Source organism: Drosophila montana, unplaced genomic scaffold, assembly GCF_035044405.1.
Source record: "Drosophila montana isolate Dmon_TW-CO22-7 unplaced genomic scaffold, ASM3504440v1 contig_3733_1, whole genome shotgun sequence".
NCBI classification, from domain to species: domain Eukaryota; kingdom Metazoa; phylum Arthropoda; class Insecta; order Diptera; family Drosophilidae; genus Drosophila; species Drosophila montana.
This window is the reverse complement of record NW_026998620.1, coordinates 2,456,849-2,471,026: the sequence shown is the minus strand read 5'-3', so window position 1 is coordinate 2,471,026 and position 14,178 is coordinate 2,456,849. Positions and strand designations below refer to the sequence as shown.

General features: G+C 39.2%; 1 protein-coding gene across 3 annotated transcripts in view; it reads right to left on the bottom strand.

Annotated features, from left to right (window-relative positions):
• Ptp99A (Protein tyrosine phosphatase 99A) overlaps positions 1-14,178 on the bottom strand; it is a 150,835-nt gene that overhangs the window by 79,447 nt on the left and 57,210 nt on the right. For all 3 annotated transcript variants that reach the window (XM_064693338.1, XM_064693340.1, XM_064693342.1), the window contains exon 7: positions 13,278-13,392. In XM_064693338.1, coding sequence (XP_064549408.1) covers positions 13,278-13,392 — 115 coding nt within the window. The remainder of the gene's footprint in view (positions 1-13,277; positions 13,393-14,178) is intronic.

Sequence of the window (14,178 nt, the reverse complement as noted above, 5' to 3'; positions counted from 1 at the left end):
GAAGAGTCAGTCAGAGGCAGCTCGGTGCTTGCAACATGTTGTATGTCTCTCTGCAGGCCCCGCAGCTATAGCTGCTGCAACAAGCTTATAGTGAAATCTATCATACGCCATGTTGTCACACACGCTGTGCGACATTTCGGCAATTGCATGTTGCGCTGCGATTGAACCTAAAAGTCTTCAATTTTTTGCTTGAGTGAGGGGCTTGATTTGAGCCGCGTGACGTGACAGGACACAGCTTGAAAAATGCTTTAAATTCGCCAACATTACTGACAGATTTCTTGAAAGTTCAGATATTCACCTATTTTCCACCCGCAGGGATGGATTTAAAGATATAAAAATTGAAAATATAGATATCTTATTCTTATTATGAACTATATACAAATTATGAATATTGTCGAATGTCTGCTCATTTTTATTTAGTTAAGGATAAGAATTAGATAGACATTTCACCATTTCACTTCTTTTCCACCTGCACCGGTGTATTTTCAAAATCGTTGAGAAACTTTTTGTTTAATTTCCTTTTCATCTTACATAAGAACTTAACATTGAAAATTTATGGTTTCTGCTCGTTAGCTTATGTCTTGTATCTTTATCTTATATCCATATCTTATGCGATTTCAAAAGTTATCTTGAACTTTCTGCTATTCACCCATACTTCACCTTTTTGGGTGGATTTGTTGAAATGAAAGCAAACATGCTAACTTTACGTTTTTAAATTAAGCAATAATTTTTATAGATTAGAAAAAGTGAGCAATTCGCTCCGACTTGTATCTATGGAACTGTTTTTCGTGCCTTTATATTCGTGTCACGCGCTCATCTCTAGTTCAGATCAATTGCATTTCTATAGTAAAAGGAAAGGCAACTGCAACTGCAACCTATGTGTGTCATGAGACTGTGACGAGCATAATATGACAACTGGTAGCTTATGGTTGGGCCAGAGGCCTGTTGACATTTCTCTTCAACTTTAAGCCCATTTCGATGTGTGCTCGGGTGTGTGCGAGTGTGTCCTTTCAGCTGACAGCTTGACAAGGCTATGAACTTTGTTTAAATAGTTGGCAGTTGATTGGCTTGAATTTCAATTGTTTGCGCTTTGTTTATTGCCTAATTGCTTAGATTTGTTTTGTTCGATTTAAGCCGATTACGGCCGAACCACAATTTGTTAAAAGCTTTTGCTTGGGACAGGTGTTTGCTCAATTATGTTAATCGCCATTTGCCAGACCAGAAAATACATGCAGCACTCTATCAAAGCCTGAAACTCTGACTACAATCAAAGGTACAACAGCGCCTGCAAACATATCAGAGCAGAGAGAGAAAGAGACATTACATACCTAAACCTTATCGAAAGCACTTTTGGTGCTTCTCAAACCCATCAATGAGTGTTTCTGTCCCCAACACACAAAAAAGCAAAGGGAAAGAAAGAAAGCCAAGTAAAAAGTTGGAAAAAATGTAATCAAGCACGTAACTTGCACAAATTTTCTGCACTTTTGGCAAGCAAGAAAAAAGGGCAAAACGTCAAAACCCGCAGGCCCAACAAACGGCAAACACATCGGGGACAAAAAAGTGGGTCCACATTGGATAAGATACGCACGAAAGGACACCCACACACTCACACACACACACTCACACCCACACGTTGGCAGCTAGACGAGTTGGCCTCAAAAGATTTGCCAAGTGAGTTTGATGCTGCCCAAAACTCCAATCCTTTTCCCTATGAACTTTACTCTTGTGACACCCTGTAATTTAAAACGGATCGAAATAGGGCATGATAAAATGAGGTAAAAGGTGTAAAATTAAGCTCATTATATATATTTATCTATTATATATGTCTACGAATTTATTTGAATTTTTGTTGAATCTGAGAAACTTGGGCTTTGAACTTTGGAAAATTTAAATTATTCAATGTTTACGATACACGCTTTTACTCCAAGGAAATTGATTTAAAAGAAAAAGTAACTTGAAGCTTTCATATTTTTCAAGCATTTAAAAAATGCATATAACTAAATTTATTTTAAATGTTGTTTAAATTTTTGTGGTGGGACATCTAATAAAATCTAATAAAATAAATATATTTAGCTCTGGGATACAGAAGAGTTCTTTATAAAGCACATTCAAGCTGCAAATTCTTTTAGATCAGAGTTCTTATATTATATATATGCTAAAAGGTTGAAAGTGAGAAGAATAAACATTGCAAATTTGCAATTTTACATTTTAAAACTTAGTTTTTATATGTACCCAATTAGAGAGTATAAACTCAAAGCTCCTCTACATTCCATCTTCAAATATATTTAAAATATCTTTCTTTTCTAATCAAACGCAATTGACTCTCCAGCACAGGGTATTGCGATGCTTCGCACTATTTGGTCGCCAATTTGTGCTTGTTCTTTGACAACGAAACACAGAAAAGTCAAAAGACAAGTTAAAGACTTTAAAATCCGTCTTCGATAAAGTGATTGAGCGTGTGTCCTAAGCCTGGCGAGAATTCCTCTTGCCAAAAACTGATTCATTGTGTGAGCGTCAGACAGGTGGATGAGCTGCAGGAGCCCCGCTGCCCCCGCTGTCCTTGCTGGCAGCTCAAAGGCAGACAGGCGAAATCAAATGAAACTGATCCCGCGGAGGCGGCGGAGAAAGGAAAAGGAAATCGAAGGAAATCTAAGCAGAGGCAAAAGCCAGGCGCATTGCCAAAATGCGACAGACATGATATGAAATTATTTGTCAACGCCATTTTCAGCAACTTTTGCAACATTTCATTTCGTTTTCATTTTTGGCATGCGACGCGTTTCTTTTTTTTGGCTTTTGCGGTCGCGTGGCAGAGGGAGTTGGAGAGAGGGGCTGGTGGGGGGGGGGGCGTGGCTTACTTTGCATTTCGTATTTCAGTTTCAGTATGAGTTCCAGTGGGAAGTTGCCTTATTTTCAATGGAATCGCATGCCAAGCGGCGCAGACATGCAATGACAGCCATCGAACTGCAGCGCAAAACTTGTGATTGCTTTCAAATGTTTTATTAGTTTACTATTTGGCGGCGAATACGGGGCGGGGGCCAAGGGTGGGCATGGTTTTGACAACAACAACAACAACAACAACAACTGCAGCTCGGTGTCAGATATGTGGCAATATTGTGGCAAAAGGATGCGGCTGATAAACCTCTGCCTCTGTCTGTTGAATTGCAAATCCATTTTGCTATAAGTAGTAAATTCTTATAGATTTCAGGATTATAACAAAGCGAAAAGTTTGCTAAGCAGTTCTGCATTTCGAAGTAGGCTCTGAAGAGCATTATAAATCAGCTCAAGGAACCTAAGTCAAGGTGAAAAATAATCTTTAAATCAGCTTCAGCTTCTTCAATGCAAATCAAATACTTCTTTTGAAACAGACAAAAGGACATCTTTTCGATTGAATGTGTCTTTATTATCTTGCACTCTAGATAAAGCTCTCTACTGCGATTGATTGAGGTAAGCTAAGTTTATTTAGCTCTAACTAGGACAACATTTGTTCAATTAAGTTTATTTAATTCTAACTAGGGCAACAATTGTTCAATTGAACATTTTTAATTAGCTTATCTTTAAGTTATTTACGTTCTTTACTCTCTAAATGATAAAAGGTTTTTTATATGCAACCCTTCCAGATTCTTTATAAATTTCCGAAAAATCTTTAAGGCATTGAACTACTTTATCTTACACTTCTTAAAGGAACAATCGTGTATGAAACTGCGTTGCAATTCAAAAGAAAGTTGATGTTTCAGTTTAAACCAGCTTTAATGTACTAAACAAATGAAATACTTTAGATAGGCTTTCTCTGTTTTGAAACAGACAAATAGGAAGACTTCTTCTACATAGAATATGCTCTGCGCCGTGAATAGCTCAACTATTCACGCTTGGTTTATTTAACTTGAACTATTCAACTTTGTTGAGCCGAAAATTTTTAATTAGCTTAGCCAAGTTTGGTTTAACTTCTAGCATATAAGCAAAAACTTGTAAGTATTTTCCTACTATTACTTATAGCTCTCATATGAACAATAGCACGAACATTTCATATAAGAAACTGGGCTGTTTCAGTTTACGCTTTGAACCCGCTTCCTGCTTATAAGTTCGATGCATTAACCTAGCTTATCATATATTTAAGCCCAGCTTTTGGGTTCAAGCAATGCATTTGGCAAACTGGGTTAGATAAAGGCAAGAGCTGGGACTCAAGTTAGTTCTGTTTTCGAGTTGGCTCTTGATTAAAAGAACATTTCAAAAATGGCGTGAAATAAGATATGGTGCATTTCTGCAGTCGAAATAAGTGTACTTTAAAATTCTGTTCATGGTATAGATAATTTAGAATGCCTAGCTCGAATTCCCACAGGAAAAAAATGATCTTTTATAGTAAATACAAGAAAACTGAAAAGGACATTTTAAAGTCACGAACAAAATCGTTGCATTTTGGCTAGAAATAGTGCTTAAATAGATGCATATCAGCCATAAAGTGGCTTTACAGAAATAATATTTTATATAAATCAAATAGGTTTCTACAGTAGTTTACTTTTAAATCAGCTTAGCTTTTGTAGACTGCGACCATTTATTAGAGCGCTGTCTCTGGACTCGCCTCTTGGCTCGCTTGGAGCATTCCCCTATTAAATGTTGGTCTACTTGCACTTATTGTCTTGCGTCTGTGTTCCCTGATGGCTGCATAATTATGCGCTTGTTGCAGTCCATTGGCCCGCGGTCTGAAGCGAGTTTCGTCTGGCTTCCATTCGAATTTCGGCTAAGGGCGCCCTTAACTGGCGTCTGATGCTGATGCTCGCTTCCGGCTGTGGCAGCTTTTAGTAGAAAATTCAATTAGGCAGCGGGCGAAATCAATACAACTGAGTCATGAATCTTTTTGCTGTTGCTGCAACCGACACGCCCATCGCCCACCGCCACCTACCTGCCACCTAGCCACGGTTGCAGCCGCAGGTAGCGCAGAGCCAGGATGTAATTTTCGTTGCCGCTCATTAATTTCGTCTATTTACAAGAAGTTTTTGCCGCACTCGTTTTTGTAATTCTCCTCCTTTTTGTGGAGTAGTCGACGCAAGTTTTTCAAAGTGGTCTGCGGTTTATCATTTTCGGTTTGCAGCAGCGGGTCAGCTGGCGCAGTTTTCTGGTGAGTTTCGGGGGCGTGGTGCGGGGGCTGCAGCCTCAAACAGAACTGTGCGCAAACAGGAAATAACGGTAACGCTGCTTCATTTCCGCTTTTATTAAAACATACTTTGCCCGTTGTATCTCATCCGTTTCGTCTTCCAGAGCAGCGGCCATCTTTTTATACCCTTGCAGAGGATATTATAATTTTGTCGTGAAATGTGTAACGCATAGAAGGTGACATTTCCTACCGCCTTAAGTATATATATTCTTGATCAGTATCAGCAGCCGAGTCGATATAGCCATGTCCGTCTTTCCGTCTGTCTGTTTCTATGCAAACTAGTTTCTCAGTTTTAAAGCTATCTTTTTGAAAATTTGCAGGAGTGCATCTTTTTGTTGCGCGCAGAACCGGCTGGATCGGACCACTATATCATATAGCTGCCATAGGAACGATCGGTCGAAAAGTAGGTGCTTGTATGAAAAACTTTTTTGTTTATTAAGATATCTTGACGAAACTCGCACTTTATAAGTTTCACCATGTTCCCTCCATTTATGCAAAATCTTATTTACATCGGACCACTATATCATATAGCTGCCATAGAAACGATCGGTCGAAAATTAAGTTGTTGAATGGAAAACTTTTTTGTTTTTCAAGATATCTTAACCAAACTTGGCATTTATTAGTTTCACCATGTTCCCTTCATTTATGCAAAATCTTATTTACATCGGACTACTATATCATATAGCTGCCATAGGAACAATCGGTCGAAAATTAAGTTGTTGTATGGAAAACTTTTTTGTTTTTCAAGATATCTTGACCATACTCGGCATTAACTATTTTCCCTTTGCTTCTTAGATACGAGCTTTATGAAAAGGTTGGGCCTGCAAGGGTATTAAATCTTCGGCGTGCCGCAGCGAGCCCTTCTTTCTCGTTTTTCTTACTTTTCTATCAGCGTTGTCCTTGCTGCCTCCACTCGTTGTTGTTGTTGTTGTTGTTTTGTCACTTCCGCCAGCCGCCCGCAGCTTTTCGCTGCTAAAACTTGTTCGCTGCTGCATGTTTTTTATTCGCGCAGCTTTGCGGCTGGCGCTTTAAAAGCAGTCAGCGGATGTTGAGCCACCTTTTTGGCCGTTCATGCAAACAGGCGGTGGTGCCCGTAACCCAACCCCCTTTGCCACAACTAGTTGCAAGTAGCCAAAGGTAATTAATTTTGTTGCTGTAAGTTTTATATGAGCGCGAGCAAAGCAGTTGGAGCACGTGGTCTCCAGCTCCTGCCAAGGCAAATACAGCCGGCGACTGTCGCCATCAAACCGCGAAACTCAGCTCAACTCTGCTCAATTCAGCTCAGCTCAGCTCGGCTCGCGGGCTTAGCTTAGTTTGAGGTCTGGCGCCAGGTGACGTGGCGTTTGCCTTTGACAGCACACACACACACACACACACACACACACACACACACACACACACACACACACACACACAGATATACAGTGCAAATGGATTTGCCATTTTCCATTTTCAGTTTTCCATTTACTTTGCTCCTCATTTAGAATGAGTGCCCGCAATTTTATATACGTTTGCGTTTTCATTTTCTATTTCTTTCTCTTTCTCTTTCTCCTTTTCATTTTCATTTACTTTTTTTTCGCTGTGCGCTCGGGTTTTTCGTCAAACTCGCGGCCATGCTTAAGCAGCTGCGTGCATTTTCCATTTTCCGCTGCAATATTCCATTTTCTTGTCGTGCTGCAATGTGTCTATTAATTTTGTGTGCCACGCCTCATTGGGCGTCGACAAGCAACTCTGATAAATGACTGGAAGAAAGTACGCATTTTCGCTGAGTGCCGCACAAAGCGTCTAATGGACCCTTTGAATTGGCTGCCTTGATTTTGTACTCGGTACGTCTACGTGGGCGGGTATTCTATGTGGCCTTGAACCTCTATTTGGAATTCGTAATTTATTCAAAATTGAGTGACTGATTGGTGATCAAGGCACAACGCGGGTCGAAAGGGTGCACTCAGACGGGGGTTAGGAAAAACTCGGGGCGAAAATGTGGCCAAAGTTTGTATAAAAAAGATAAAGAACAAACGAGCCATACAATTAAACTGAGCGTCGGACGAACAGGCGACTGGTTACCGGTTCAAATCTAGCAGCAATACCTTATTTATATTATTTCTTATTATTCAGCGGCAAAAAATTCTAAAGAAAAAGATGAACATTGGATCAAATGGAAAAGGAATAAAACACGATCTAAATAAAAACTAAATATTTGTTAGCAAATTCTCAAAAATACATTTTTGCCAGCCTAAGATAATTCAAAAATATCCCAAAAAAATGCCAGCATTTGAGCACACACAAATTTAGGCAAATTTAAGAATTCAAATACCATAAAAGATTTCGCGCATTTAAGCAGTTCCTTGAACTGTAGATAAAAGCTTTGCGGGCTTATAATACATTTGTCAGCTTATCTGTATAGAAAACTTTCTGCTTAAGAGCAGAAAGAAAGAAAAACTAAAATAAAAGTCAAGACATTGGGTCAGCAATAGTCGTCCAACACCTGACACTTGTACACCTGCAGCGTCTGGCCTTTGATACGACCCCAGCAGAGGATAAGACAGTAAGAGCGAAGAAATGCTTAGGCCATGTCTGAGACGAGAATGTAACGAACTAACTGCCTTGTTTCTTTTTTCGTTTCTGCCTGAAACATGACGCGTTAAAGTCAAAGTTGGCCGGAAAAACAACAGCAACAACAACAATGTTGAGTGCCATCAAGTGCCACAATGTAAGACTTGGCCAAAAGTAAGACTATGCAAGTGAAATGAAAATGAAACGAAGTTATCATGGCTCAGGGCACACGGCTATTATGCCCACTTGGAATCGTGCTGCCTGCCCGGGATAAGCGTTACGGGGCGTGGCAATCGCCCAACTGCAGCCGTTCGAGCCGAGAGGCCGACGACGAGTCTGTCCTGCCACAAAGCACATGCCGAGGGTTACAAAATGAAATTCTAGTGCGTGTGCCGGCTAAAGTGCAAGGCGATCCAAAGCCGTTGCCAGCCGGAGTGAAAAGCCGTAGTCATAGCCGTAGTCAGAGCCGGAGCCGTAGCCGGGTCAATGTCAAAAGTTAAAACGCAGCGGCAGCAGCTACTGTAAAAGGCAAGTGGCAAAATTTTAATCAAAGCCAGAGCCAAAGTGCACAGCGCAGGACTTAACAGGCTGGCAACAATAACAACAATAACAATAAAACCAAAAACAAGAAGAAGAAGAAGAAGAAGAACAACATCTGAGAGGAATATCGAATAAAAGCGAAATAAGTGAAGCCTTTGGAATTGCTTTGCAATTGCCGCTGCCACGTGTCCCTTTGTTAAATGCCCTAACGGGCAGGGTATCTGAAAATTTTAAGGCAATATGTCACGCTTGGATAATATAATATATAATTGATCTGGATTTAGCTGAGTGTATCTAAAGAAGAATAGAAATAATTAAGCATATTTCTTTCGTGAGGATCCGAGGCAAACTATTTGTCTTAGTTTTGTTTAACTAACTAACCATCCATCTATCTATCTATCAAACTGTCTATCTAGCTATCTATCTATCTATCTATCTATCTATCTATCTATCAATCCATCTATCTGTCTATTTATCTAACTGACGTTAACTGTTTTGGAAGGGACACAAGCCCTGTTATTTATTTCCCAATAAAAACTTTCGACTTAGGCATATTACCTTTGGCGATCTTTACGAATTCACTAAGCTTTAAAGCTGTGTTGGCGAAACAGAATTAGTTCCATCTTTTTAAACAGCGTTTTTTTATGATTTAACCTTTCGGATAGGAAACTAAACTAGTATTATCTAGCTGTGGGTATAACAGCTAGAGTTTAATATTTAAGCTATTGTACGAAATGAATTTGTTTATATTTACAGATATCTTTAGCCAACTCAGGAAATAGGACTCTTGTTGGTTTTTATAAAGGCACGTTAAATTGTATTAAAATATGTTGATTACTTTATCATATAGTTGAGTCTTAATCAATTGCTCGAAAAATAAGCTTATATATTTGATTGAAATTAAAATCAATTTTATTATTATTATTTATATTATTATCATTATTGTTTTTTTTAATATTTACTATCAATATTAATCAATATAATCAATATTAATATTATTTTTTTATTAATATTATTAATATTATTATTAGATAATATATAAACATAAACATATACCTCAGAAACTTCATTAGTAACTTCGATCATATAGCTACCATATAATCGGCCAAAATTTAAGTTGTCGTCTTAAAAACATATTTATATATGCAGGAATATATATTTATTTATGGAAAAGGAAATTTAGTGATTTGTTTAATTTTAACTAAACACAAGAACAAGGTACAAATACCAAGAGTTAGCAGATTGCGTGTATAGCTATTTCAATAACCTCCCGGTTCTAAAAACGGCTGACTTTGCCAACGACTCTAATTTCGCAAGGCCATGTTCACAGTCCAGTATATTTACGTATATTATATATCAAAAGTTGGGTTAGGTGGTTTGAGCAGGTCACCCGACCCCTCCTGAAGAGGCCAGAATAAATTGAATCATTAAATATTTTTTTTTATAAAAACAAAACTCTAAACAGAAGCAAAAGCGAAATACTATATCATAAGCTTTCATAGAAGAAGTCGATTAAAAAACTAATTAATAAATCAAACCTCTTTCAACTACATAAGAAGCTCCCACTTAAGATCAGATTTCGTGATTCCGTAACAACTATTTGCAAGGGCATCAAAGCTCCGGCACGGCTTCTATATTTTTTTCTATTTTGGTTTTTGATTTTTGTCAGAACGCAACGGGAGAGCTGAAGGCATTATCACTTGCCGACTCGCTGGGTCCTTCAGTCAAGGGACACGGCGAGCATGTTTATTGCTGGGCGTGGCACTGCCCGCTCGCTAAGCTGTATTGCAAGGCTTCATAATGTTCACCGCATGCGGCCAGGCGGGAGGTCTTGTGGCATGCCACACACACACACACGCACACTCACACACACAGAAGCAGCAGACAGGCTGGCATTGGATTTCGACCAGCAGCAAAAGGCAGTCAGAAAATGAAAATGAAATTCATGAAATATGATTCGAGTTAAGACTGTGAGTGCATGTGTGTGTGGGTGAGTGTGTGTGTGTGTGTGAGTGCGCGCCTACTAACTGCTAATTAATCAAGTCTGTCAAAGGCATAGCCAACATGTTGCCAAGCTCATCAAGGCAAGCCGCATTCACATTCGCATCCTTATTCACATCCTTATTCACATCTACATCCCGAGCCGCATCCTGCACAGCTGTTTAAACTTGTCGACTAAGCCGCTGCAAATCCCCTGAAAGCCTTGCCTGTCTGCACCTGGCAGACCCCAGCCCCTCCAACCCACAAAAAAAAAAGAAGGAAAATTTATAAAGAAGAAAATGTGAAATGAAATGAAATTACAAAATTATGCCAGCTGCGAACATTTTGCAGTGAACTCTGCAGCAGGAAAGGCGCTTATGAAAATGTTCCCAAAAAAAATGGAAAGAAACAAACGAAGCTGAGACTCTGCCAAAAGCAAACAAATCTGCTTTTGGGAAAGTAAGCCCTATATCATCTAACCTGCTCTGTCGCATTGGCAAATATATCTCGGATTTCATTTGCACATGTTTACCTTAGCCCGAAATGTGTGTGTATTAAAAAGTTGCACTTTTATGTGCGGAAATATTTCATTTTCTTATACTTATATATTTACTCATTATACAATGCTCTGCCCTGATACTCTTCATCTGCAACCGGCGAGGCTAACCTCAGCTGCTGCTGCTGAGCGGATTTTCGGCTGAATTTTATGCTAATTATGCGTTAGGCATTCAACTTTCTTTAAGACTTTTCACTCAAAGAGTTGCGAGCTTAGCGTCGACTTTGCGAAATTAAAACCTGGCAAAAAGGGAAAAGCCATCAAAACATAAAGCCTGCAAATATAAGCTATTATTGTCTCTCAGGCATGTTGTTGGCATAGCCTCTAAGTCGCCAGGCCAGCCTCGACGCGACGAAGATAAAGAGCCCTTCGAGGCATATGGCTAAGTCCTGCCAATTGTCGCTATAGAGACCATTCAATATGGCAGTCGGATTTGATAAAGATTTGCAGATATGTCGGGAGAATTGGGGAGCTTGTGTTTGTTGAGTTTGGACTAGAAACTAAGGATATCTTTGTTGCGTCGAACCTTTAATATCCTTACACATGCCTTAAGGCTGCGAAAATAGAAAATTATGCCATACAGAAAACTCATTTATCGAACGATCAAAACACTTTATGGGGTCTACTTCAAGGCCTTACCCACCACAAGGGTATAAAAACAGAATAGTTTGGCATATAAAAACTTAATTTTTGACAGACTCTTTATATTAATATTATCTATCAAACTAAAAGTCTAGTTTGCAAAGTTAACAAAAATCTATTAGGCTGGCGATGTTATTCGAGATGTAATTTTAATTTGTGACATCTAACCCGACCAAAGTTGAATACCCTCTTTTATGATATATGTATTAATTATTAATCGTTCAGAAGTTTGTTCTCTCTACTGCTGCTTCTCAGTAATGTATATATATACTCGGATATTCGATAAGCTAGGCTTTAGCCAGATATGAAGATTAAATATATTCCTGATAATTAAGACAGCTTGAAAGTAATATTTTTCTATTTAAGACTTACTTTCAACTTGTTTTACCTATCCGGATTATATATTAACTTATCTAAGACGACGCAAATTTCATAACCGAATTATAAGGGCCATTGCGAGGGGCATTTCTGCCCCACTCCCCCTGCTCCACTCCCCCTGCCGCTTGCACCACCCCCGCAACGTAGGCAGTGGCCGGCGTCGGAGTCTGGAGTCGGTGGATTTCCGTTATTGGCGGCGTCTGTGCCTCAGACTGAGACGGCAACGGAAATCCACGTTGGAGCGCGCCAACAAAACAAATTCTCTAAAAAATAAAAAAGATATAAATGTTACGTGGAAATGGAAAGGGAAATCGGGAAAGGGGCGGAAAGTTGGCTGGCTGGAGATGGCGCAACGTGGCGCATAAAAGATATGCCTGAACAGTTTTTGCCTCGATTTGTTGTGCTGAGTACGCAGCATATGGCAAAAGTTTAAGTAAGCAATTTTTATTTATGCTCAATTCCAATACAGTTCCCGACACACACACACACACATATATACAGTGCAGCTGCAGCTGCTGAAAGAAATATGAGAAATTGTAGCATATTTTTGCCTCTGTTTGGTCTAACTCAACTTTTATTTGTTTGCCTCATTGCATGGCACAGACATTTTGCGGTCGAGCGAGTCAAAGCCTCGGCTCTTTCTCCATTTAAACTGAGAAATTTTGTTGAGCGGGCGGGAAAGTAAGCGAAACTAGCAAAGAAAACTGCAGCTGCAAGCCGGCTGAGCGTATACTCTATTTTTCTAAATTAAACTTTTCTTGAATGTCAAAAACAATAAATAATATAACATACAAAGGATTTCTATTTCGCAGACCATATATAGAGTTTAAAGTTTAGATAACTATGTATAAAGTTTTAGAAGTTGAAAACTTAAGAGGGCGTGGCAAATATTGTAGCCTTTGACCACATGAACATCAAAGTCTAATATACCCTTTATGCCATTTTAAAGCACCGGGCTTGGAAAACCGCACACAAAAGCGATTTCTGTTTATTGTTGCACGTCTTCTACTGCTGCTTTTTAGTTGTATTGTTGCAAGTATTGGCCAGAATATATGAACTGAATCGTGTAGCCTGGTCACTTTCTGGTCACTTGGCATTTCAATAAGCAGTTGCATTTTGCATATGTGCGAAATAGTTGTGCAAAATCCAGCTGAAGACTCAAACTTGCCACACAGATAAATCAAATATCGCAGATGCCAAAACAAGTGGCTGCATTTCATATTTTCTACATGTGGCATTTGATAAAGAAGAAAACTTTGCTGTAAATCTGTATTTCCAATATACCTCTTGCTTGGACGAACTTTAATTGAGCACGACTCAAGCGAGTACTCAGAAGAAGAATTTATGTAAGTAAGCGAAATCAGAGAATTTTCCACCAAGAACTATTTATCTGAGTGTTCCATAAAATTCTTCTTTCTCATTTTAAATGCAAACAGCTTCAGTCTTATGCAATATTCTAGATATAAGTGGAGCACTCACCTCCTTCATCGGTCATCACCAATATGGTTGTCTCCGGGCCCAGGCCCTCCGGATTGAACACCTGCACGGTCACCTTGTATTGCGTGTACGTCTCCAGATTCTGAATCTCATGACTCTGCAAAGAAAACGAAAACCAGGAAATTAATAATAAGCAAAAATAAATGCATGCTCTCGTATAAAATGCGTAAAAGGTAACCAAATGAACTCAGCGCAGGTGGAGCTTCTTTTGCTAGCCCTTGCTCCCCCCTTGCTCCCCCCTTGCTGACCCTTCTCTGCTGCCTCAAGCGGAAATTGCGCATTGCACAAGTTTGTGCGTCGTCTGGCAAATATGTTTGCACGTATGTAAAATTGCAGCCGTTAAAAATGTATTTGCTGCAGCGCGTGGCACAACAAAAAATATGAAGGAAATTGAGTGCGAGGCCAACAAACAGGCAGCCTGCACAGGCAAACACATGTGCACATAAAAAAAAAATAGCTGCAAGTCAAAAAAATAAATAAATATATGTATATACATCGATTGTTCGACTCACGGCTCGAACCTGGTCGCCTAGCTCATTCATGAAGATTTGGTTAAAGGTGTCCATAAATTTAAAAATTATTATTATTTACTTTTTGGTTTACTTAAAGAAATTTGACAAATAAGATTTGGGTCTGAATTTCCACTGGCAAGAAGCCAGGCTTTGCCTGAAAATATATCCCGATACGGTTGCCAGGGCTATGGCTGACCCCAACCCTGAGAAGAACCTCAGCAACCTGCCGTGCAGGCGTTTTATTCAAGCAAAGATTTATTGCCTAATAACAAAAAGTTATAATCATGCTCCTTCATATGTATATAATATATATATTCTTGCGATTGGAAAAGTTCAGAAGCAATAAGCGACGAAGTTAAAGAATAGAAATA